The sequence below is a fragment of the Cornus florida genome, unplaced genomic scaffold (assembly GCF_030987335.1).
Source record: "Cornus florida cultivar Cherokee Brave unplaced genomic scaffold, ASM3098733v1 CherokeeBrave_3.0.0_Hap2_Chr11, whole genome shotgun sequence".
NCBI classification, from domain to species: domain Eukaryota; kingdom Viridiplantae; phylum Streptophyta; class Magnoliopsida; order Cornales; family Cornaceae; genus Cornus; species Cornus florida.
The window spans coordinates 62,897,302-62,919,012 of record NW_026775581.1 but is presented as its reverse complement, the minus strand read 5'-3'; the positions used below and the strand labels follow the sequence as shown (position 1 = coordinate 62,919,012).

Sequence of the window (21,711 nt, the reverse complement as noted above, 5' to 3'; positions counted from 1 at the left end):
TTAATAATTATTTTATGAGCGACAAATAAATAGAGCCTAAAACTTTAGGATAACTCCAATTAACTTGTAGTCAGCATTTTTTTGCAAGTTTTGATAAAAAAGAAAGCTCGTAAGAGAGATTGTCCTAATTTCATGCATTTGGTTAAGTTCGAAAGAGATTATTTAAATCATTGTATAACCATTATATACACTGTGTACATAAATAGTTTATATATATAGTTTACACTATTTTCGTGTATAGATATGGTTTACACTATTTTTTTGTTTACTCAGTAATAGGGCATGTGGTAAGAGGGACTACATCCAATTGGAGCCAACTCAAGAAATTTTCCGGTAACGAATTATTAAGTGCTCTAACGACACCACCGTAATCGACCAAATACAAGATTCACAACCAAAATACTAATAAACCAAAACTTTTACTTTTCTAGATTATTGACCTTCTTCAAAATTTAAATAAATGTACAATAGCAATGGCAACAGTTTTCTTAATCTTTTACAAAGTTCGCAAAGTCAAACGCAATTTGAATCCTAGGTAGTCATTAGGTAAGAAATAAGAAAGAAAATGGCACAAACAAAACCACTATATACTACTAATATATAATTATTGTTATGTTACATGTCAGAAAACTCTCAACTCCAAAACATGGATTACAAAACTGTGTTGAACATCAAGCTTTTTCTTACACAAGGTACTTCACCATGTAAGGACCTTCGAGCTCATATCCCAATTTCCTATAGTAGTGACGCGTTCCGACTCCTGAAATAACAGCCATCTTTGTTGACCTATGCTCCCTACGAGCAATCCGCTCTGCCTCCTCCATCAGCAGAGTTCCATAACCCTGCGAACATCAACGAGAAAGAAAAGAAAAACAATCCAGTAAGAGACAAATTTACAAATAAATTCACCTTCATTTAAGATTTTATGGTGTCAAAACGAAATGAAATGCACCCACAGTAGTAGGATATATAACGACTTGAATAGGGTGACTTAATGGCAACCAGTAGAATTACACTTCGATTAATTTTACGTTTATCCAACATAAAAAACAATACATAATTACCTGGTGTTGCAGCTTATCAGCATCCCGCCCATGAACTGGAACTGCAGTCCCATAAACATGGAGTTCACGAACAATAGAACATTTCCCAATAAGTTCTGGGCAAGTCGTGTTCCGGCCACATTTTCGCAAGCGCAGTAACCCAACAAGAATATCCTGCACCCAGAAAGGGATAGTGGCACATCCTATGTCAGCAAGGCCAATTTTTTTTTTTTTCTTTTTCCGAAAGTTAAGCAAGGCCAAGTTGCTCCAATAAAAACCTATACTTTTGTTTTTTTTTGGAAGCAAACAAGACAAAGCAAGGCACTAGAACCCCGACTTAAACTACAAATTACCAATAACGGCAAGAGACATGCTTGGTTGTGGATCAATATGATTAAAAAATTCATCTACAAACTATTTACGTGAAGACCAAGTTACCCAAGATGATGATTACAGTCAGAGGTGTAAGGTTCTCAATAGTCATTACCCAGGAAGATAATGATCAGCTACATTTAGATGTTACAAGCATGAAGAAAAAACAGGCTTGTGTACAAAAAATCTTTTTTTTTTCTTTTTTTCTTGAACTTGTTAAGAACATGAACAAACTACTCCAGTGCAAAATATGTTTGATATTAGACCAAAAAAAAAGAATGCAAATTTGCTTTTGGAAAAGAAACCACACTGATGTAATTGGGGTTGCATGTTTTGACATCACACTGATGTAATTTCATTGATACAAACTTCAAATAATTTGGATTTTCGAATAATAGTTTTCATAGGATTCTGTGTCTGGAAATAAGCAAACTAAACTCCACTCGAAAAAAAGGAATACGGGAAAAAAAAGTGATAACTTCAATGAGAACGTCTGAGCTTCCATTTCATCAACCAATAGCAGCAGCGAAGATGAAACAAGCAGCACTCATTTCTGCTTTCGTACATTGGCACTAAAAATACACCTTAGACATGAATATGCGTACACTCGAAGATCCACAGCAACATGATTCCCAGGATTAGAATCAGATTATCTTTCAATATATTTTCAAGTAAAACTTTTTATATGAAATCTAATAAGTTAAAACTGAAATGATGTCTAGATCCTTTTGCAATGTCTCAAATCAACAATGGAGCATGCAAACATGGTCAATGGGCATGTACTATAAACAACAACCAGTGGAGGTGTACACACATACACAGAGAGGTAGAAAAAAGAAAAGGGGCAGATCCAGATACCTGGCGTGTATCTTCATATGAAAGAAAAGTTTCCCAACCCTCATTTGCTGTATAATCACGCCGGACTAACTCAACTTCTTCTGGCTTTATTTTGTGGTGAATGTCCTGAATATATAAAATTGACAAAATTTTCTCTGTTACACCCTTTAGTACATACATGGTAAGTGAGTATGACAACGTTCACTTACCTGGATTCCAGCTTCACGTGTTCGAACATCACGACACTTCAAGCCCAAGTCATCCATCCGAGCTAAAGCAAGCTCGCGAAGGTTCCCTTTTTCAACCCCAGAAGTAACTAGAGGCATGGGAATATCTCGCTGAACTCTATAAACACGTGTCCAAGGGGGTACCATGGCTAGAATCCTGGCTACAATGTCCACAAGCTGCTCAGGTGGGTAATTTCTGTATCTGCACATGGAAAAAAAATAGTACTTACCACAAGCTGCAATCCATCATCAGCTTATATAATAGTTCAAAACGGTGCTTACAACGCATATATCTTAAAATCAATAATAAGAAAATTGATCCGTTCAAATGACCCCCAAAAAAGAAGAAGAAAACATTATGTCTATAAATGAATCTAAAATGAGTACCTGCCAGTTTTCCAGAGCTCATAAAGCCCCGTTCCACGAATTACAAGAGTGGGATAGATCTTAAGCCCATCAGCTCTGAATGAAGGACTTTCAAAGAACTCCTTAAAACTTTCCAAGTCCCTTTCAACCCCAACATTTGGAAGATCAGGCATCATATGAGCAACAACCTACAACAAAATGCATGAAAATTAGCATCATGAAAGCAAAGACAAAAGGATGTCTGAGTAACTCTATGTTGTACAGTATTGTATGAGTTGTCACCTACCCCTCATTACCATATATAGAATTACCATGTATAGGGTTTACTTGTTCTCCACTCACATACTCCCGTAGCTTCTCCTATATAAGCACCATTGTGTTACTCAATAACATATACGTTTTCATATATTCTCTCTCTCTCTCTCTCTCTCAACATGGTATCAGAGCAGAAATCAATCCCTCTTTAATTTTTTTTTTTTAAGTCTTATTCAGACTCCAATCTTCATTCCATCTCGGCTTTCTCTCAATCTCTTCTCGGCGATCTCTCCTCGGTGATCTCAGCTCGTCTCGGCAATCTCTCTCGGATCCTCCTCAGCTCTCTCCTCAATAATTTCTCTCGGGTTCACCTCGGCTAGAGCTTGGTTCTCTTATCTCGGCTCCCTCTCGCTACTATATCTCATTTGTTCGGTAACTCTTGTGATGGATATCAAGGAATCCCATCTTCTTGGGTCAATCACCAGCACCAAACTGAAAGGCTCGAACTACCTTCAATGGTCTCGAGCAGTAGAGGTGTTCTTACGGACTCGAGGAAAATTGTCCTATCTTAAATCAACCAAACCCACCAGTGATGAAAAGATTATTGAGGCTTGGGAGAAAGAAGATGCTCCGATTATGACTTGGTTATGGAACAGCTTGGAGCCTGAGATCTTCAACAATGTGTCATTCTTAGAATCTGCCAAAGATATCTGGGAAAATCTCAGGGTCATGTATTCTCGTATTTATTAGTTGTACCAAGATATATTTAGTCTCCAGCAGGGAGATCGTTATGTTGAAGATTATTACTCAGAACTGAAGGGCATATGGGAAGAATTGAATGTCTACCAACCATTGACTATAGACATAGAATAAAAAAAAGGGCACAGGGAGGAGTTTCAGGTGGCAAAATTTTTATCTGGACTTAAACCTGAACTCGCTCCGATCAGTTCGCAAATTTTGTCTGGCAAGGAGATACCCACATCAAGTGAGACATTTGCTCGAGTTCGAAGAGCTTTTCTCTTGTTGTTCCTACTGAGCGACATTATACTTTCCGTGGAGGACGAAGGGGCAGAGGTCCTTCCAACCCCGGTCGTGGTACTCATGGCGATAGAGGGGGTCACAGCAGCAAGAACTGTACTCATTGTGGCCGAAACAATCACTTTATTGACTTCTGCTGGGCTCTTCATGGCAAGCCAACTTGGGCTAATCAAGCTTTGATTTCGGAGGAGACTACTCCCACTCCTGCAAATGAACAAGTCGTTCTCTCCAAAGCCGAATATGATTCTCTGGTAAAGCGTAAGCATGCAAATCAGCCCTCCTCCACCGCTACTATCGTTACTTCAGGTAATACGTGTCTCCATGCTCCATCTTTATAATATTTTTCATGTTTTCTCACCGTCGGTTGCTACTATAGAGAATGGTGCCAAATCACCTGTTCATGGAATTGGTACCTTCCGCACTTCGGGTCTCACTTTTTCATTAGTTTTATATATCCCTCAATTTTCATTCAATTTATTGTCAGTTCGCAAAATCATATTAGATTTAAATTGCTCAGTTACTTTTTCTCCTTCTGGTTGTGTCTTTCAGGATTTCAAGACGAAAAAGACGATTGGTGGGGGTTTGAGAAGGATGGTCTTTACTACTTCCAGCCAACTACTGCTCCAACAGCCCTACATTCCACCTCCTCTTCAGCTTACCAATGGCATTGCCGCCTTGGACATTCCTCTTCAAAAAATCTTCGAGCCTTGGTCCCTTCTTTAGTTGATTTTTCTAAGTTTAATTGTGCTACTTGCGAACTTAGTAAACATCGTCGGGCTACTTTTGAGTCTTGTTTTGATAATAAAAATTTAAAACCTTTTGAGTTAGTACATTTGGATGTTAGGGGACCAACTCGTACTACTTGTTTATTTGGTGCTCGTTATTTTGTGTCATTTATTGATGATTATTCACATTTAACTTGGGTTTATATTTTTTAAGATAGATCTCAAGTATTCTTTGTTTTTCAATCTTTTATGCTGAAATTCAAAATCAGTTCGATGCAAAATTACTTGTTCTTAGAACTAAAAATGCCCTTGAATATAAACTTAAAGTTTTTCAAAAGTTTCTTGAGTCTAGAGGCATTATCCATCAAATATCTTGTGTTGATACCCTCAAAAAAATGGAGTTGCTGAACGGAAGAATGGCCCACTCCCAGCTATTGCTCGTGCCTTAATAATTCAAATGCATGTTCCAAAACATTTTTGGGCAAATGCAGTTCTGGTTGCTGCTTATCTTTTAAACCGCATGCCTTCTAGGGTCCTTCAAGGAAAATCACCCTTCTAAATGATGTTTTCTGACAAAAACCCTTTTTCCATCCCTCCAAATGTGTTTGGGTTTGTCTGTTTTGTTCATAATGAAAGCCCGGGACGAGATAAACTTGATCCTTGTGCTCACAAATGTATTTTCTTATGTTATTCTCGCACTCAAAAGGGATATAAATGTTACAGTCCAACTCTTCATAAATAATTTGTGCGTGCAGATGTAACTTTCTTTGAGGATGTTCCTTATTATTCCCAGGAAGGCAGTCGTCTGGAGGACTCTGTTCTTCAAGAATCTGTTCTTCTAACTCCAGTTTTTTATTCTGGCATCCCACCAGCTCTTCGTGTCTATACTCGTCGCCGGAAAAGAGTAGTTAATCATGTTCCAAAGACTAAAGTAGTAAACCTAGCCTTGCCACTTCCACTAGTCGTTTCAACGCTTGGAGATTCTTCCATCTCTTCAGACTCTAATCTTGATCAACATATTGTTGTTTGGAAAGGTAAACTGTCTTGTACCAATCACCTTATCTCCAATTTTGTATCGTATAATAAATTGTCCTCCTCCTTTCAAGCTTTTTCTTTGCCATTATCCTCTATTGCTCTTCCTAAGTTCTACAGGGAGGCACTTTCTCATCCAGGGTGGAGGAAAGCTATGGAAGAAGAAATAAACGCTTTAAAATTGAATCATACTTGGGACCTTGTTCCTAAGCCTGCTGATACTCAGGTTGTTGGTTGTCGTTGGGTTTTTACTGTTAAACATAAGCCTGATGGTACTGTTGACCGTCTCAAAGCTCGACTTGTTGCTAAAGGCTACACTCAGACTTGTGGCCTTGATTATACTAAGACGTTCTCTCCTGTGGCCAAACTGAATTATGTTCGTGTGATAATCTCTCTTGCAACTAACCTAGACCAGCCACTTCATCAATTTGATGTTAAAAATGCCTTTCTGTACAGTGATCGTAGTGAGACAGTCTATATGACTCAACCACCTGGGTTTGAGTATAAAGGGGAGTGTGTGTGTCATCTCAAGAAGTCTATCTATGGCCTCAACCAGTCCCCTTGTCCATGGTTGGATAAGTTCAGTAAAGCAGTGGTAGCTCATGGTATGACAAGAAGCCAAGCTGGCCACTCGCCTTTTTAAGAAAACGAAACGTGATATTGTGATTCTTGTGGTGTATGTAGATGATATCGTTATCACTGGCAGTGACAAAGATGGGATACAAGTTCTAGCTTCCTTACTAAGGATTTGGGCAAACTTCAGTATTTTCTGTGAATTGAGGTGGCTCGGTTGAAGCAAGGCATTTGTCTTTCTCAGCGGAAGTATACTCTTGATCTCTTACAGGATACTGGATATCTTGGTTCGAAACCTGTAATTACACCCATGGAGACTAATGTAAAACTTAAGGTGGATGATGGTGACCCACTCGATGATCCAGAGATGTATCGGAGACTTGTAGATAAACTTATTTATCTCACAATCACTCATCCAGACATCTCCTATGTAGTCAGTGTTGTGAGCCAGTTCATGACCAGTCCTCGGGTACCTCACATGGAGGCAATTGTATGCATCTGCTCCAAGACGTGGTCTGCTTTATTAATCTTCTGGACATCTTTGGATTGAGGGATACACAGATGCAGATTGGACGGTTCTCCTTCTGATCGACGGTCTACCACGGGTTACTGCACCTTCATAGGAGGAAATCTAGTACCTTGGAGGAGTAAGAAATAGTCAGTTATGGCTCGTTCCAGTGTTGAAGCAGAGCATCGTGCCATGGCACACACTGCCTGTGAACTTACTTGGTCGAAAACTCTTTTACAGGAACTTGGGATTTCAGCCAGTACCCAATTCCTCTCTATTGTGACAATCAGGCAACTATTCATATTGCTAAAAATCCAGTCTACCATGAGAGGACTAAACACATTGAAGTACATTGCCATTTCATTCGATCTAAAGTTGACTCGAATGAGATTGTTACACCTTTTGTTCCTTTTAGTAGACAGCTGCCAAACATTTTCACTAAGGCGCTTCCCAAGAACTCTATTGATTCCATATGTAACAAGTTGGGAGTAATTGACATTTACTCTCCAGCTTGAGGGGGAGTGTTGTACAATGTTGTATGAGTTGTTATACGTGTACAGTTAGCATTGTACGAGTTGTCACACGTGTACAGTTAGTATTGTATGAGTTGTCACCTACCCCTCATTACCATATATAGAATTACCATGTATAGGGTTTACTTGTTCTCCACTCACCTACTCCCGTAGCTTCTCCTATATAAACACCATTGTATTATTGTATTACTCACTCGATAACATATACGTTTTCATATATTCTCTTTCTCACTCTTTCTCTTCCAACACTCTAAAAAGGAAAAAAGAAAAAATGATTAGCACGAAAATTTTATGCTAAGGTCCCCATTGTACAAAAATCACTCTAAGGAGAAAGACATCAAAAAGTGGCTTTATTAGAAAAAAACTGCGGGCTACGAGGATACATGTGCCTCCTCTTGTTCTAGAGAAAAAGAATAAAAACATCTTGCTCTTGAATTCATAAAAACATTTTTTTTTCACTAAATTAATGGAGAGCATGCCTTCATTTGGACTTGATTTATAAGAAGTCAAGTTTAAGCTGCAAAGCTAAATTTTAAGGTAAATTTGTCAACGAGGTCCCAAAATCATTTTATGAGGAAACAACTTAGGTTGAAATAAAATTGAACCCATGGAAGCTAAATTCAGATTTGCAATTAAGGGACATATTTATAAGATAGGACAGGGTTGCACCTTAAAACCAGCATCCTTTGCCAAGCAAAAGCAGTCAGCCACAGCAGCTACTGTATGTCCTCTATTAGTGTCACGGGCAACATCCTCATATGTGCTTTGAACTCCAATCTCCAGTCGTGTACAACCATAAGTAAGCATCTGCCTCAAATGAGGTCCAAGACAATAATCTGGCCTCCTGATAGTTTTTAAGAAACAAAAGACATCACATCACTAATATAATAAATATAGCATCTATATATATATATATATATATATATATAGCATTCCAAATTGTGGTAAGTAAATATAACACATGACACTTTTAATAAATAAATAAATAAATAAAGCATCTAGAATAAGGGAGAGTGGAAACAAGTTCTGTTTTCAGATAGTGAAACTAGATCAATCCATCTAGAAAGACCTAGATAACCACCTCTCCTTCTTACCCTCAAAAAGAACAACCATAAAAGATAAAAATAAAAGAAACCTGACTTCATGCATACTTATATAATGTATCAAAGTTTTAAAATTTTTAAATATACGATAATTTTATAGGGCAAGAATCATCTGGATGCAACAAATTTCAAAATATGTAGTTTGCATGGTTACAATTATGTGTGTGACAAAGCTTTAGTCAAGTAGATCACTTTGGTAGGATCAATTAGAAAGGCCAGTCTAACTAAAATGCAAGTTCAGCAGTGGGTTCTGGTGGATTGAACTTTCCATAATATGGAACAGAAGTAGTAACTCACGTTTCAATAGTCATCCCAATGCACTTTGTTGCACCGTGCTCAGAGTAGGAAACTGCCTCTTCAACATTGGCAGAAGTGTGCCCTGACAAAGCATCATGAAGGTTCCTTATAAAGTAATCACGATATTCTGATGGCAGTGACATGAAAGTACCGCCCATCAGGATGAATTCAACCTGCACAATAAATGAGCATATCAATAAAGAACAAGAATGTTTGACTAAATCATGAGGATTTGCCCAGTTGAAATTTAGAAGATCAGAATATATGGAAAAATCCAAACCTTATCTACACTATGACCCAATCGCTTCAGCTGATCTATCCTGCTTCTGGCCTGGACATACGGGTTATATCTGAAACCAAGAAGGTAACAGTTAATGATTTTCCTATAGGATATACAATTTCAGATACATTATTCACACAAATATCAGGAAAAAGAAAAGGGATGGCAATGGGGCAGGTTCGGTTCCCCCCTCCTCTCCCTACCCTATTTAAGAAAACATACCCACACCCATCCCGGTCCCATCTGAAAAAACTCCCATCAATGTCCCCGTTTTAGATACCCAGCCCACCCCCATCTCTGCCTCTGTCATTCACCCAAATACTAAAATGTAAAGGGTACGATTACGAATTTATATATAAATTGGGAGGGGCTGGGAGGGAGGGCCTTTCCACAACGCTGCACGGTCTTTTTCTCCCCCCAATACCCATGCCCCCAATAAACTCCCTCAACCCTATCCCAATATCCATCGGGGTGGGTAAATTGCCATCCTGACTATGGACTAATAAATAACTTTGGCAATTGGCTGAACCTTGAATCCCTCTTTCAAGAATGCATTGCTGCACTATGACATTTATAGTGCCAGTTTTCACAAAAATTCGAATACTGCAAAATGGTTAAAATTCCCCAATACCTTATTGTCCCCCCTTTCTCTTCTAATCCACACTATATCCACCTTAGGAGATGCCTCCTATTCAACCATCACTATATTGCCAAAAACATGTTGTGAGATTCAAATTTATAAATGATCCTATAGGTAGAGCCTAGAAGAAAACAACTATTGGGATGACACCCGTATCTGAAAACAATTTAAGTAAATTTTAAAACCTACAAATAGAAAATACATAGAGAAGCAATAAGTTAATATAGAGAGATGCAATTACCATAAATTTGACTTACTATCAAGTAGCATAAATATCAACCTTTCAGTAGCTTCACTTATCAAAAGAGATTTCTATGAAGGCATTGAAATTTTTCAAGCACGATCTACAGATTTTTTAAAATCAATTTGACTTGGGAGAAAATCTTTTTCTCCTCCTTCAAAGGAAATTGCATAGAGTAACACGATTCCACACAAGATCACTACATTAGTTCCCACACAAATGACCATAAATGCAACTAACAATGCAACTCAAAATTAGAAATTAGATAAATTTAACAAATCCCTTGAGAAACAAATTACTTACTTTCTTGTATCGAAACTCATAATTTTAAAAATTTCATAGTAGCAATAGTTTCTTTAATAAAGAAGTTCATATATATATATATATATATATATTTGAGGTGTTACTTTCAACAATTTTTATTATTAGAAAGAAAAAGAGAGAGAGTACTTTTTGTAGCTACTTACCCTCAGTATAGTGTATTTATGTGCGGGAGCATGTTAAGGGGCATTTGCAGTATTTATATTCAAGAGTGGAATTGAAAATTTCCTTTTTCTTGATAGGCAAATGATAATCTTCCATGAGGGTGCGAAACAATTGCACATGAAGCATACAAGAGCAGAAAAGAAGGGAAAATATTCCTAACTATACATCCACTATACCAAGGAAACAGAATAGTTTAGTTTTCCATATAATCCAAAGAGTTATACATGTGTGTATATGTGATATATATATAACATAGATAGATTTAGCTTTCAAATTGGCAATAATTTGTCTGCTAAAGCACACCTCTTGGCTCTTGCACGAATTGTGAAAATGTGAAATTCATAGCATTATATTCAGGAAAGAAAAAAAAAAATCCATAGCATTAGTACTCAGAAAAACCCTAACCTGGCACGAATTGCGCGCATACTGGTGGGCTCGTATCCAGTGTAGGACTGCGTACTGTACTCGAAATCCGAATCAGGACCACCAGGACAGTACACGCATATGTTACCGGTGGTGGCGATGTGTGGACACCGGTGGGGCTTCGACATGACGGCCACGACGGCGATGCCGGAGGCGGTTCGGACCGGCTTGGCTCGGAGTTTGGGGAGCAGGGCATCACGTTCTGACTCCGGCAGAGCCGCAATCATCTCAACAAGCTTGGGAGCGCGAGCCAGGCCGTACTTGCGGCACGCGGCGGATTTGAGGGCGTTGAGGTCGACGTTCTCGCCTCTGCGTGAAAGGTCCACCATGTTGTTGACGATCTCTGCTATGGCTTTGACACGGGCTTCTTCTTCGCTGAGTCCCTGCGAAATGACGCCGCCGCGACCCGGCCGAGGGAGCTTCCGAGGCTCGGCCACCACCGCCGTCGCCATGAGAGAGAGAGAGGAGAGAGAAACAGAGAAAATAGAGAGAGAGATATATTTTGATATATTAGTTCTTATGTAGAATTAATTTAAAAAATGGGGTATGTTATTATGTAATAAGCGTCTAAGCTTGTCAAAAATTACAATTTTAAATTTTGTAGGGGTAAGTATAACAAATATTAATTGTTGAATATATATTTTTTTTATCGGAAAGTAAGATTGACAACAATAGTTTGCTTGAATGATTTTTTATAGGTTAGTCCTCTCTTTAAATAAATAAATATATATATATATATATATATATTTTTTTTGGGTACTCATATATTTAAGAGAGATCAATATTTGTGTAATAGTGAAGATTGAAATTAATAACCTTTATTCATTTTTTTTTTTTTTTGTATTTACTTGTGTGCGTTTGTGTTGAGTGATTGGATACTAAATAACAGTTTCAGGCCAAATACTACATTTGGGTATGTTCAAACAAATTAAACAATATTTGATCTTCATTTTTTCTTGTGCTAAAAAAAATATATCACTTTTTCTTTTCATGAACTTCAATAATAAAATTCCCCGTAGTCATAAATCTAACATCATCCCTTAAATCATAAATGGTAGATTATATATCATGACATGAAATATGAAAATATTAAAAAATGATAAATAATTCAATTTGTCAGAGCAAATTAAATTTAGATAACTATCTATTATCTAAAACATTATATTATTCTATTTGTAGCTTACTAATTTAACCAATAAATTATTAATTAGAGTGCTTGCCTGTGTTATACGCTTATAGCACGACTCATTCTATCACATTTTCTCAATTTCCTTATTCTTTTAATCCAACATGATCAAAAAATATTTTTGTTAAGTAAAATATTTTCACACAAATATTTTATCTAAAGGTGAAAAGTTATATTAAAATATTGTAACATTATATTTGAAGTTAGAAAAGTTAAATTAAATTAACTGTGTGTATATATATATATTTTTATTGACAAAAAACTCACACACTACTTATTTACCTATTTTAGTTATTTGAAAACTCAAATGTCCATCGTTCATTATGAGAGAGAGATAAAATATTACAAGGACACTTTTGGAGCATTACCCAACTCAGTAGTCTAGATGGAATGACGTCGAACTTTCGAAATGAGTGTCTCCATCTTTCGTGCCTTGAATGAGTGTCTTCAGCTCCCGAATGGTGTGTACCTTTCATGACCTAAAGGATGGGTGTGTCCTCTTTCGTGCCTGAATGAGTGGTTCAACTTTTCGAATGGGTTTGTGCGGCTCGTGCCTGAATGAGTGCGCGTGTCTTCACCCCGCTAAAATATAAAAAGAGAAAAAAAAAAAAAAAAAAAAAAAAAAATGGTTATCTGTATCATTTCTATAAATTTTATTCATGTTTATTTTATCTTCGAAATTTTCGTTTAATGCGATTGGACTGTTGTACATGAGTTGAAGTCGCAGGGACGAAGAAAACCAGCAAATCAAACCCACAAAGAAGAAGAAATTTCCGGAAAAAAAAAAAAAAAAAAACCCCCACAAAGAAGAAGGGCCAAAAGAATCAATGGCTGTTTCCTCTCTGTCCAACTTCCTCTTGTCTCTCTCCCTTTCAGAACCAACGCCAACCCCTTCTCTCTCCTCTTCCTCTCTCCTCTCTCTCTCCTCCTCCTCATCGTCGTCGTCAAAAGCAACCACCATCACTCCTGCATTGTCTCTGACTCTCAAAGACAGAGATGGGTTGGTCCCAGTAATTCCCAACCAACATCAATCTTCTGATTTTCTCTCAGTGGTGTGTCCTTCACTGGCTTTCGCAAATACCCTTTTCTTCAAATCGGCGTACAACGTTCAGGTCATAGTCGGCGAGAACGAGCACGAAGAGAAGCTGATCGGTCGGTTTCGCAGGGAGGTATTGAGGGCTGGTGTCATCCAAGAATGTAAGCGAAGGAGGTTCTTCGAGACTAAGCGGGAAGCGAAGAAGAGGAAGACTCGTGAGGCTGCTAAGCGCAATCGCAAAAGGTTAGGGTTATATATAAGACATATATATGTGTGCGTTTTTTTATTTTTTTCCTAACGTAAAATGTGGTCAGTATTAGTTTTACTAGATGCTACTAAAATTTGTGATTTAGTGGGCAAAGTTATTGATTTGGTTGCTCAATCTATGTAAAGATATTAGAACTTTTGATTGAATTTTTGGTTTTCATACATATTAATACACTATCTAGAAGCATCACTTGTAAGGATGAGAATGACACAGATCAAAACATGAAAGGAAGACACCGATAGGCGATAACTTATATACATTCATATGCACATATATATATGTATGTGTGTTTGTTATGTTCTTATTGTAAATGCGGTTGTTATTAGTTTTGCTATGTGTTTGTAGAATTTATGATTTAGTGGGTGTTGTATTGGATGGAGAGATTGATTTGATTGCTTAATCTATGTGGAGGTATTTGAACTTTTGGTTGAATTTTTGGTTTTCGTAGGTGTTTCAGGTTTTGTTATTTTTGTTTTAGTCTCTCTAAAGCTCTCTCTAAACAGCACTTGTAAGGGTGAGTGAGAGCTGATCTAACGAAATTATAGGAAAATAAGACAGATCACCCCATGAAAAGAGCTGTATGGTGATCTTTTTCGAATAACGATCGAAAAAGATTTGCTTCATTTGAACTTCATTCGACCAACCGATGGCATGGCAACCCATTTAAAGAATGGAGTGGAGAGAGCTATTTAATTTCAGGTGTTAGTCCTGAAGACCCATTTAAAGAATAAAGAGGATCAATTTCCTTAGAGTAAAATCTGTATTCAATTTGGCACGAACGTGGCAAACCTGGCGACACTGTACCATTTGGGATTGTAACCTATGAAGCATGTAAGAGATTTAGGATTTCTACATGACACAATAGAAACACACTGGTAGGGATAATGTCACATAATAGGGATAGGGATATAGTGTGGATGCATCAAAAGGCTTAAATATAGATAAACAATCATTTATATGAATTAATTAAAATATCAAGCTTCAAATTTTTGTTTTGTTTTGTCTTTTTGTTTTTAAGTTATATCGTGGTTGACTTGATTTAGCCTTATCTTATCTACTTCGTTTTTGTGCTTCGATTCTTCAAAACCTATAGCATGAATTCTCTTACAATTATACTCCAATTTTTTATTAGAATGGTTGCTCAATGCCTAAGGCATGCCATACATGTATCAAGGAGATCAAAAATTAATTCTCAAATTATTGAAGTGTCTAGACAGTATCTATTATGCACCTAGGCTCGAGGCGTAATTCTAGCGCCTATTGTCATCCTAGGCGCACTAATGTTTACTAGGCGCGTGCCTCGGTTGCGCCTTGTCCTATTTGTCAGGCGTGCCTAGGCGCGCCTCATCATTTTTATTTTATTTTAAAATGATTGTTCTATTTCTTAAGCAAAAAAGGGTAATTTTGGCAACTTAATAAACAAATAATAAAGCCTAAGAGTCAAAGTATTAACCGAAAATAGAAAGAGTGAGACTGTGAGACGGATGAGGAAGCCCTAGTGGCAGAGATGGACGACGAAGCCATGTCAGTTCTTTCTTCTTCTTCTTCTTCTTCTTCTTCTTTCTCTTCTCCTCTACTTCTGTCTCTTTCTTCTCCTCTACTCTTCTCTTTTCATCTTTGTTTACTTTTCTCTCTTCCTTCGTCTAGCTCTCCTCTCCGTCTTTTTTTTTTTCGGGCTCTATTGTTTCTCCTTTTTCTTCTTTAACACTTTCTCTCTCTTCATCTACTTCTTTCGTTTCTGCGTCTTTTTCTTTTCTTTTCTTGTTAACATTTTTTTTTTCGTTAATAGATTTATTTCTTTTTGTTCTTTATTTTGCATTTCAAAAAAACAAATTTGTGCTTTGTTTTATGGTTCTTGAATGCTTATATAGTTGATGGATTTACTTTTTTATATTTGATATTAATTTTTTAAATGTTGATATGACTTATGAGATATGAATGCTTTTATGGTAGTTTAAAAGTTCAATTGTGCGCCTCACTTCACTCAGCTGTGCGCCTAGGCTCCAAAGGACCTCTAGCACGCGCCTTGAACCTTTAATAATACTGTGTTTGATGTATGTAGAACATATATGTTTCCTATACATTTCAAATATAGTTATGGTTCCTTCTCACACACACATACGCATGACATTTACATTACTTAGATTGTATAAGGCAATGAGAAACAACCAAGCTACTATTTGTATTCTATTCAAAAATGTTTGTCATGAAAGATAAAGGAGAGCTCTGTCCTTGGTAAAGATCTCTGATTTCAGCAAGCTGAATATCCTTAATGATGTATTCTCCCTGATGTTGCAAATGAGCAATACATTGATATTGATTTTGCAAATGGGTTCACTCTAAATAACATTCACACCTGAAGACTGAAGTACCATGTCCACTCCAATTTTCTTTTCCATGACATTGATGGAGTAATGTATGAACTTACTGCTTTTGACCCTTTCTTCATGGCCAAGAAGATATGGCTTAATGGAATGAAAACCTGGAGATTTTGTTTATATCCTCACCTCTTCCGCAAAAATGAGTCAACTAATTTCCCCCTTCTTTCATGTATGTACTTGCCATCAGAAACTGCCAAATCATTATGTACAGAATTAGCTTTCTACCTTTGGAGAAAATAGGCCTTGCCTGAGAGGGCTTATGGCTATGAAGCATGGATATGACGCAATATGACCTATTATAAAAAACAGGATATGGATATGACAAGGAGAGGACAAAGTGTATTTGTGTGTGTAAAAATTAAAGTAGTTATTGGCATATTTAAATAAACATGTTATGTCAAGTAGTTATTGGCATATTTAAATAAACATGTTATGTCAAGTAGTCATTTTTTATGGTTCCATGAAATACTTTTAAGTTTCTTAGTGTCAGAATTCACATAATGTTGCAAAAACATGGATTTGGAACCAAAGTTGACACATTTTACCTTTTATTATATCTGAATTCTTCTTCTTTTAAGAAATTTCACTTGTCTTTTCATCCTGGTGATATTTCAATTCATATACTCCATTGTTGTACTTGAAATGTCACATCCCATATTTTAGGAGATATCAGAAACAGGTCCTTGAGTATCCTATCCAATTTGTATCGAATTTTGTGTAATGTTTTGCTGATAAGTTTGGAGATTAAGTAGTTTGTTTCAAATTGTGGATAATTTTGGAAAGTATTGTGTGCACGAGATTCATAGAAAAAAGAAGAGAATCCTAGAAGGATTATCCATATCTAGTAAGGATATGATACAGATAAGACACCTGTCTAGAAGTATATATGCATTTTTAAGTTATAGGTTCTGAGCAAGTCTATGAAAATTAAACCACCTTAATAAATCGAAAATAGGAAGCAATGTGATTCTCCAACGTTTGCAAGCTCAGACTGGTTAATTGAAGTTAGAGAATGTTGGAGGTCATCCCACCCTTGAGTTCCAATGTAGATAAGTTTTTCAATTCACTAATCCGGTAATCCCTTCTGAAATTCATTCCCCAAAGAATTTACTTTTGAGTTGATCTCCTCAGAGGTTTTTGGGAAACTTTGATGCAACAGCTTGCATTTGTGAGAAATCAAGATCACATATAAACACTCAGTTTACTTGAAAAACCCCAATGGAAAAAATCATGGGACCTAGTCCAGGTAGATCAAATCCACTATGAGAAAGAGATTTTACAACTAGGTTAGCAGTTTTCCAAATTCTATATAACCTCACCTCTTGACATAGACTGATGCCAAGCTCTCTACTCAAGTCTCCAGGTCATTCCCTTCGCCAACAGCCCGCTTCTCATTTGATCTGCTTCTCCATAAACACATTGATTTCCATGACCAGTTGTCCAAGTTGTGTGTTTATTGTGTATAAACACTTGAGTTTTGAATTCTCCGTAAGCACAACAACAATAAAGATCGACACTTCAAGAACATATTCTCACCATCTAATGCAATAATGAATTATGAAAGAAAAAATGCTTTCTAAAAAATTTTTATGACCTCTCTCTATATGCTCTAGCAAGTAGCAATAATGTGTGTAGAGTTCTCTATATCGATATGCATTTGTTATGAGTACCTAGAGGTGTTTATATAGTGCTTTGAGCTCAAAGGAATTAGAATTTCTTAGTTGTTGTCAGAAAAGGAAACCTAAACCTTTAGAATAATGATTTGAGAAGTTTTCACAAAATATTTCGTGCCAATTGATCGAACGAGCCTTCAATCAAACGACACTAGTACTGCTTTAATCAATCGAGCCTTTGATTGAAGCATTTTGGACTTCTATAAAACTTTTCTAGAAATTTTTAATTTGTTGACATATCAGTCGAGGCTTATTGTCTTTTGTCCTGTTTAAATGTATTTGATCTGAAAATAATTTCATGTATTTAAAACATCTTTTTTCATGAATCAAAGCATGTATAATTCCGTAACTCTTTTTTCCCCAAGGCAAGTAAGATCAAAAGTTTATTGATAAGAGCAGTTCTAGCTACATTCAGCATTAGCTAATTCCATAACAGATGCAGGAATGGCATCATTCAATACCACAGTTCCTAGACAAAGCTAGTTGAGCCCATAAGTGAGCCACGCCATTCCTTTTTGCTTGATCATTTCACCCTCCAGAAAGGTTGCTTAGTCAGTAGAAAACTCTTAAGTCTTCTCAAGTTGCAGCTATAGAAGAATTAGGATTAGTTGGGATTATAACTAACCTGCACTCACTTTAAAAAATTACTCTCTTCAAACCCCAACTAGAAGCCCATTTGACTGCATCTTTAGCCACCATAACCTCAGCTATAAGCACAATGCAACCATAGGGAAGAAACATATAGCAGGTTTCAGAATATTGCCCAAAGGATCTCTCAAGATCATCCCTCCTGCAGCTTCCCTGTGAGATTGTTGAACGAGTCATCAAAATTGGTTTTTATAAAACCTACATCAGGACGCCTCCAATGTATCCGAGAAGCAACAGAAGATCTGGTCTGAGCTGTAGTTGAGTTATCTCTGCATTTTCGAAATATCTTGCTGCTTTATGGAGCACGAGAGAATTTCCTGCTCATTAATGCATTTACCCTCAAACACAAATTTATTTTGACTCTATGCTCCTACAAAGATAGGCAACAAGGCACAACATGTCTTCTTTATCCTCATGCTTGTCCCACTGCACCAGCAGATCATTGAATCAATGAAACCAAGAAAGTGAGGTAGTTGCAGCAGTGTCCAACCTTACAGTGTGTAGTTTCCAAGCTTTGATTAATATTTGGAATGGAATGATGCTTGTCTACCAAATTGTGCCCTAAAACAAGTTACGATATGAATGCATGAGCGTAAATCTTAATTAGTTAGTTATTCAATAGGTAGTTTTACCTTTTTGCCCTTTGACGTAATTTCAAATTCTAATTTTACCCTTGGACCTAGGTACCACCAATAACTAACTAACTATGACCCGTTTGGCAAACAAGCTCTAAACTGACTTGTGCAAATCTAATCAAAGCTAGAAATTAGAATATATACTTCGGCATTTGTTACGAAAATTGCTGACACTAATGCATTATTTGATAATCCAATTAAGTATTTAATTTTGAAAAGATTGAAGGTTGTTTAATTAAGTGCTTTTGATAACGCAATTAGGATACCACTTAAAAGAAGTAAAATTTTAATTGATGGAGACTTCACTTATCATTGAACACTGAACACTTTTGGTCAAAAAAATATCGAAACCATTTATAGCTAGCACTTCAAAAATTCAGCACCTAAAATCCAGTTCTTAAAATTTTTAGTACTTAATTTACAAATATTTGAATTTCAAGTGAGAAAGCAGCTGCCGTCAGCCTTGAATCTCCAGAACAACCTCATTCTTGAGGAGCCCCAAATATATCGTCTTGCATAAAGAAGAAGAAGATCTAGCAAAGATTTTAATGTGTTAATCCCTCCAAAAGAGGGAATTAAACAAATCACTGACCTCTCTAGGAGTGTTAGGACCGGAACTCTGTATATAACATCCCTGGTTTGTTGAATTTTATTAATTGAGAGGCAGTGTTAAGTGGAAAAGAGCGGTTAGTTTCCTTTTTCTCTTTTGTTTTTAATAATTAAACCCCTGCTCCCACCTTCTGTCTTGTTTAAAAATCACTAAAATTCTTCTTTCATATGCTAGAATTGAACTTGATTGTCTGATCTGGAGTACTTGAGCTATTTGCCATTGCTATTTTGTTCATATGTGGGTGTGATAGTTCTCTTAGGCTGTTCTCCTTGTTTATAGACTCTTTTTTCCCTCTCCTATTTGTAACGACACGGCTAATTTCAGTATTAATGAATTTTATTTCTTTGAATTTCCTTAAGAATGATTATCTCTCTACTTATCTGTTCATTCTATAACCAGGCGCCCACTAGCAAAAGCTCCGCAACAGGACAAGCAGGGAGGCACAAAGAAGGACGACGACGACGACGACGAAAAGGATAACTGGGAATTCATTGATGTAGACCTCCCCTATCTGTGAAAGGAATAGAGACAATGCTGTACTGGAAATGCCGAGAATATAAAGCGGATTCTTGATATTTTTGGTTTTGGGTTTTACCGTTCTGGAGGTGTAGAGAGTAGAGACTACCGTGCAGCATAACACACCATTTTTGCATATACTAACTATACTTTCTTGTGAATGTATGTTTTGCTACATTGTTCAACAGTGTAGCTAGTAGCTACTAATTAGTGGAAGAAGTTCTATTTGCTTGAGCTACTTGATTGCTCTTATAGTTTATTAGTGAAACTTTAGACAGCTGCTGAAAAATGGCTTCCTGAGCAAAAAAAAAATGTTATTGCAATTACGTTTTACCACTTCATACGACTTCACTTTGTGGGGGGTTGACCAATAAAAAGAACATGAACGTCGAAGCAAAGTAGCTTTGAGGTTCTACCATATATTGAGATTTTGATTCTTGGTCTGCTTATTAAGATTGTGATAATCTTATGGAAGTCCAGGAGATGGTAGGACTGAAGTTGAGATTGATAGAGAGGGATGTACAAGAATGGCTATCAAAATTTGCATTTATAAGCAAATTCTGACAGAAGACAGTTCAATACATTTGGTTGATGGTATAGAATTTTTATTACTCTCTAAAAGTTTCTTTTTTGTTACTAGTGATTTTAAAAGTTGTTTTAGATAATTGACCTATACAGTACAAGAGGAGCTTTGGATAAACAGCATTAAGGTGTAGCAACTTTGTGAAACTTCCATGCTTTGTTTCATTCTTAAGGATGGAAAACAGCAGAATTCGAAGCCAATGTTGTTGATTACCTATAAGCAAGAGATCATTTATGATTATATATATATATGTGTGTCTGTGTGTGTGTGTAGAACATATAGAAAATTCGCATGTTAAACTTGTGAGAAATGATCATGAGCCTCATTTTGTAGTGTAAAACCTTGATAGTCCATCTGGTTCGTGTGTGGGACAATTTTTGGTAATCTGGTCATTTCAGTTACCCCTTTCATCCACGCAGCAGCTACAGCTGGGATTTGTTAGGCTTTGCTTCTGCAAACATTTTTTGCCCTTAATATATTTGATTTATAGTTGCAAATTAGTTAATGTCTTAAAATATTTAAAATTTTGAGCACTTTGAACCACTAGTAAAGTATGCTGTAATTTCTGAAATGATTTAGAAATAAGAACATGTCTCGGTTACTTAGAAAACTTGAAATTTAACAAATAAGCTTAGAAGAAAAAAACAAAAAACAAAAACAAATAAAGCATTTTAACAAATAAGCTTAGAAGAAAAAAACAAAAAACAAAAGCAATAAAAGCATACGGGAGTCTCTTGCTAACCTAAAAAGCAAACAATTTTAAAAGAAAAAGGGAATTTTGTTTTAAACTTGACTAAAAATACAAAAACTGGGGGGGAAAAAAAATAATAATAATACAGAATATACAAGCTACATAAAACTTAATATATTAGATATATATTTGCTAGATCCAAGTTAGAATTTTGTCATTATTCCTTTAGAATTGATGCAAGCAATGTCAGCTCATTTTTTAATTTAATTTTTTTTTTTTTTTTTTACTCGAATCCTCCTTTTTTACAATATATTTGTGATCTTATTAATCATAAAAAAAACTATCATTTTTATAATAAAATCAAATTAAACATAAAAGAAACGATGACAATAAATATGCTTCATTATCAATTAGTAAATCTGTTTAAAAAATTATCAATTAATTATTTTACTTAGGTGTTAGTTACTTGATTTATATATTTTTTCTTTTTTCATAAAATCAACAG

At 36.2% G+C, this 21,711-nt stretch overlaps 2 protein-coding genes across 2 annotated transcripts; one reads left to right on the top strand and one right to left on the bottom strand.

The window, feature by feature from the left end:
• Positions 1-400: 400 nt before the first annotated feature.
• On the bottom strand, positions 401-11,504 carry LOC132283541 (elongator complex protein 3). Its single transcript, XM_059785505.1, has 9 exons — positions 10,962-11,504; positions 9,190-9,259; positions 8,910-9,082; positions 8,179-8,353; positions 2,867-3,033; positions 2,462-2,681; positions 2,274-2,378; positions 1,065-1,217; positions 401-842 (listed from the first exon to the last, which is right to left on the bottom strand). The coding sequence occupies exons 1-9, from the start codon at positions 11,429-11,431 to the stop codon at positions 684-686; spliced, it is 1,692 nt and encodes a 563-aa protein (XP_059641488.1). The 5' UTR covers positions 11,432-11,504; the 3' UTR covers positions 401-683.
• A 1,304-nt stretch (positions 11,505-12,808) lies between these two features.
• On the top strand, positions 12,809-20,571 carry LOC132282957 (small ribosomal subunit protein bS21c-like). The gene is made up of 2 exons (XM_059784807.1): positions 12,809-13,444; positions 19,816-20,571. Exons 1-2 carry the CDS (start codon positions 12,993-12,995, stop codon positions 19,931-19,933), a joined length of 570 nt encoding a protein of 189 aa, XP_059640790.1. The 5' UTR covers positions 12,809-12,992; the 3' UTR covers positions 19,934-20,571.
• The last annotated feature ends 1,140 nt before the right edge of the window (positions 20,572-21,711 follow it).

Coding starts and splice junctions, on each gene's coding strand:
- LOC132282957 (XM_059784807.1), top strand. CDS start 12,993: ATGGCTGTTTCCTCTCTGTCCAACTTCCTCTTGTCTCTCTCCCTTTCA. Junction 13,445..19,815: donor GCTAAGCGCAATCGCAAAAG/GTTAGGGTTATA, acceptor TTCTATAACCAG/GCGCCCACTAGCAAAAGCTC.
- LOC132283541 (XM_059785505.1), bottom strand. CDS start 11,431: ATGGCGACGGCGGTGGTGGCCGAGCCTCGGAAGCTCCCTCGGCCGGGT. Junction 8,354..8,909: donor ATTGGGATGACTATTGAAAC/GTGAGTTACTAC, acceptor AAAAACTATCAG/GAGGCCAGATTATTGTCTTG. Junction 2,682..2,866: donor GAGCTCTGGAAAACTGGCAG/GTACTCATTTTA, acceptor TTCCATGTGCAG/ATACAGAAATTACCCACCTG.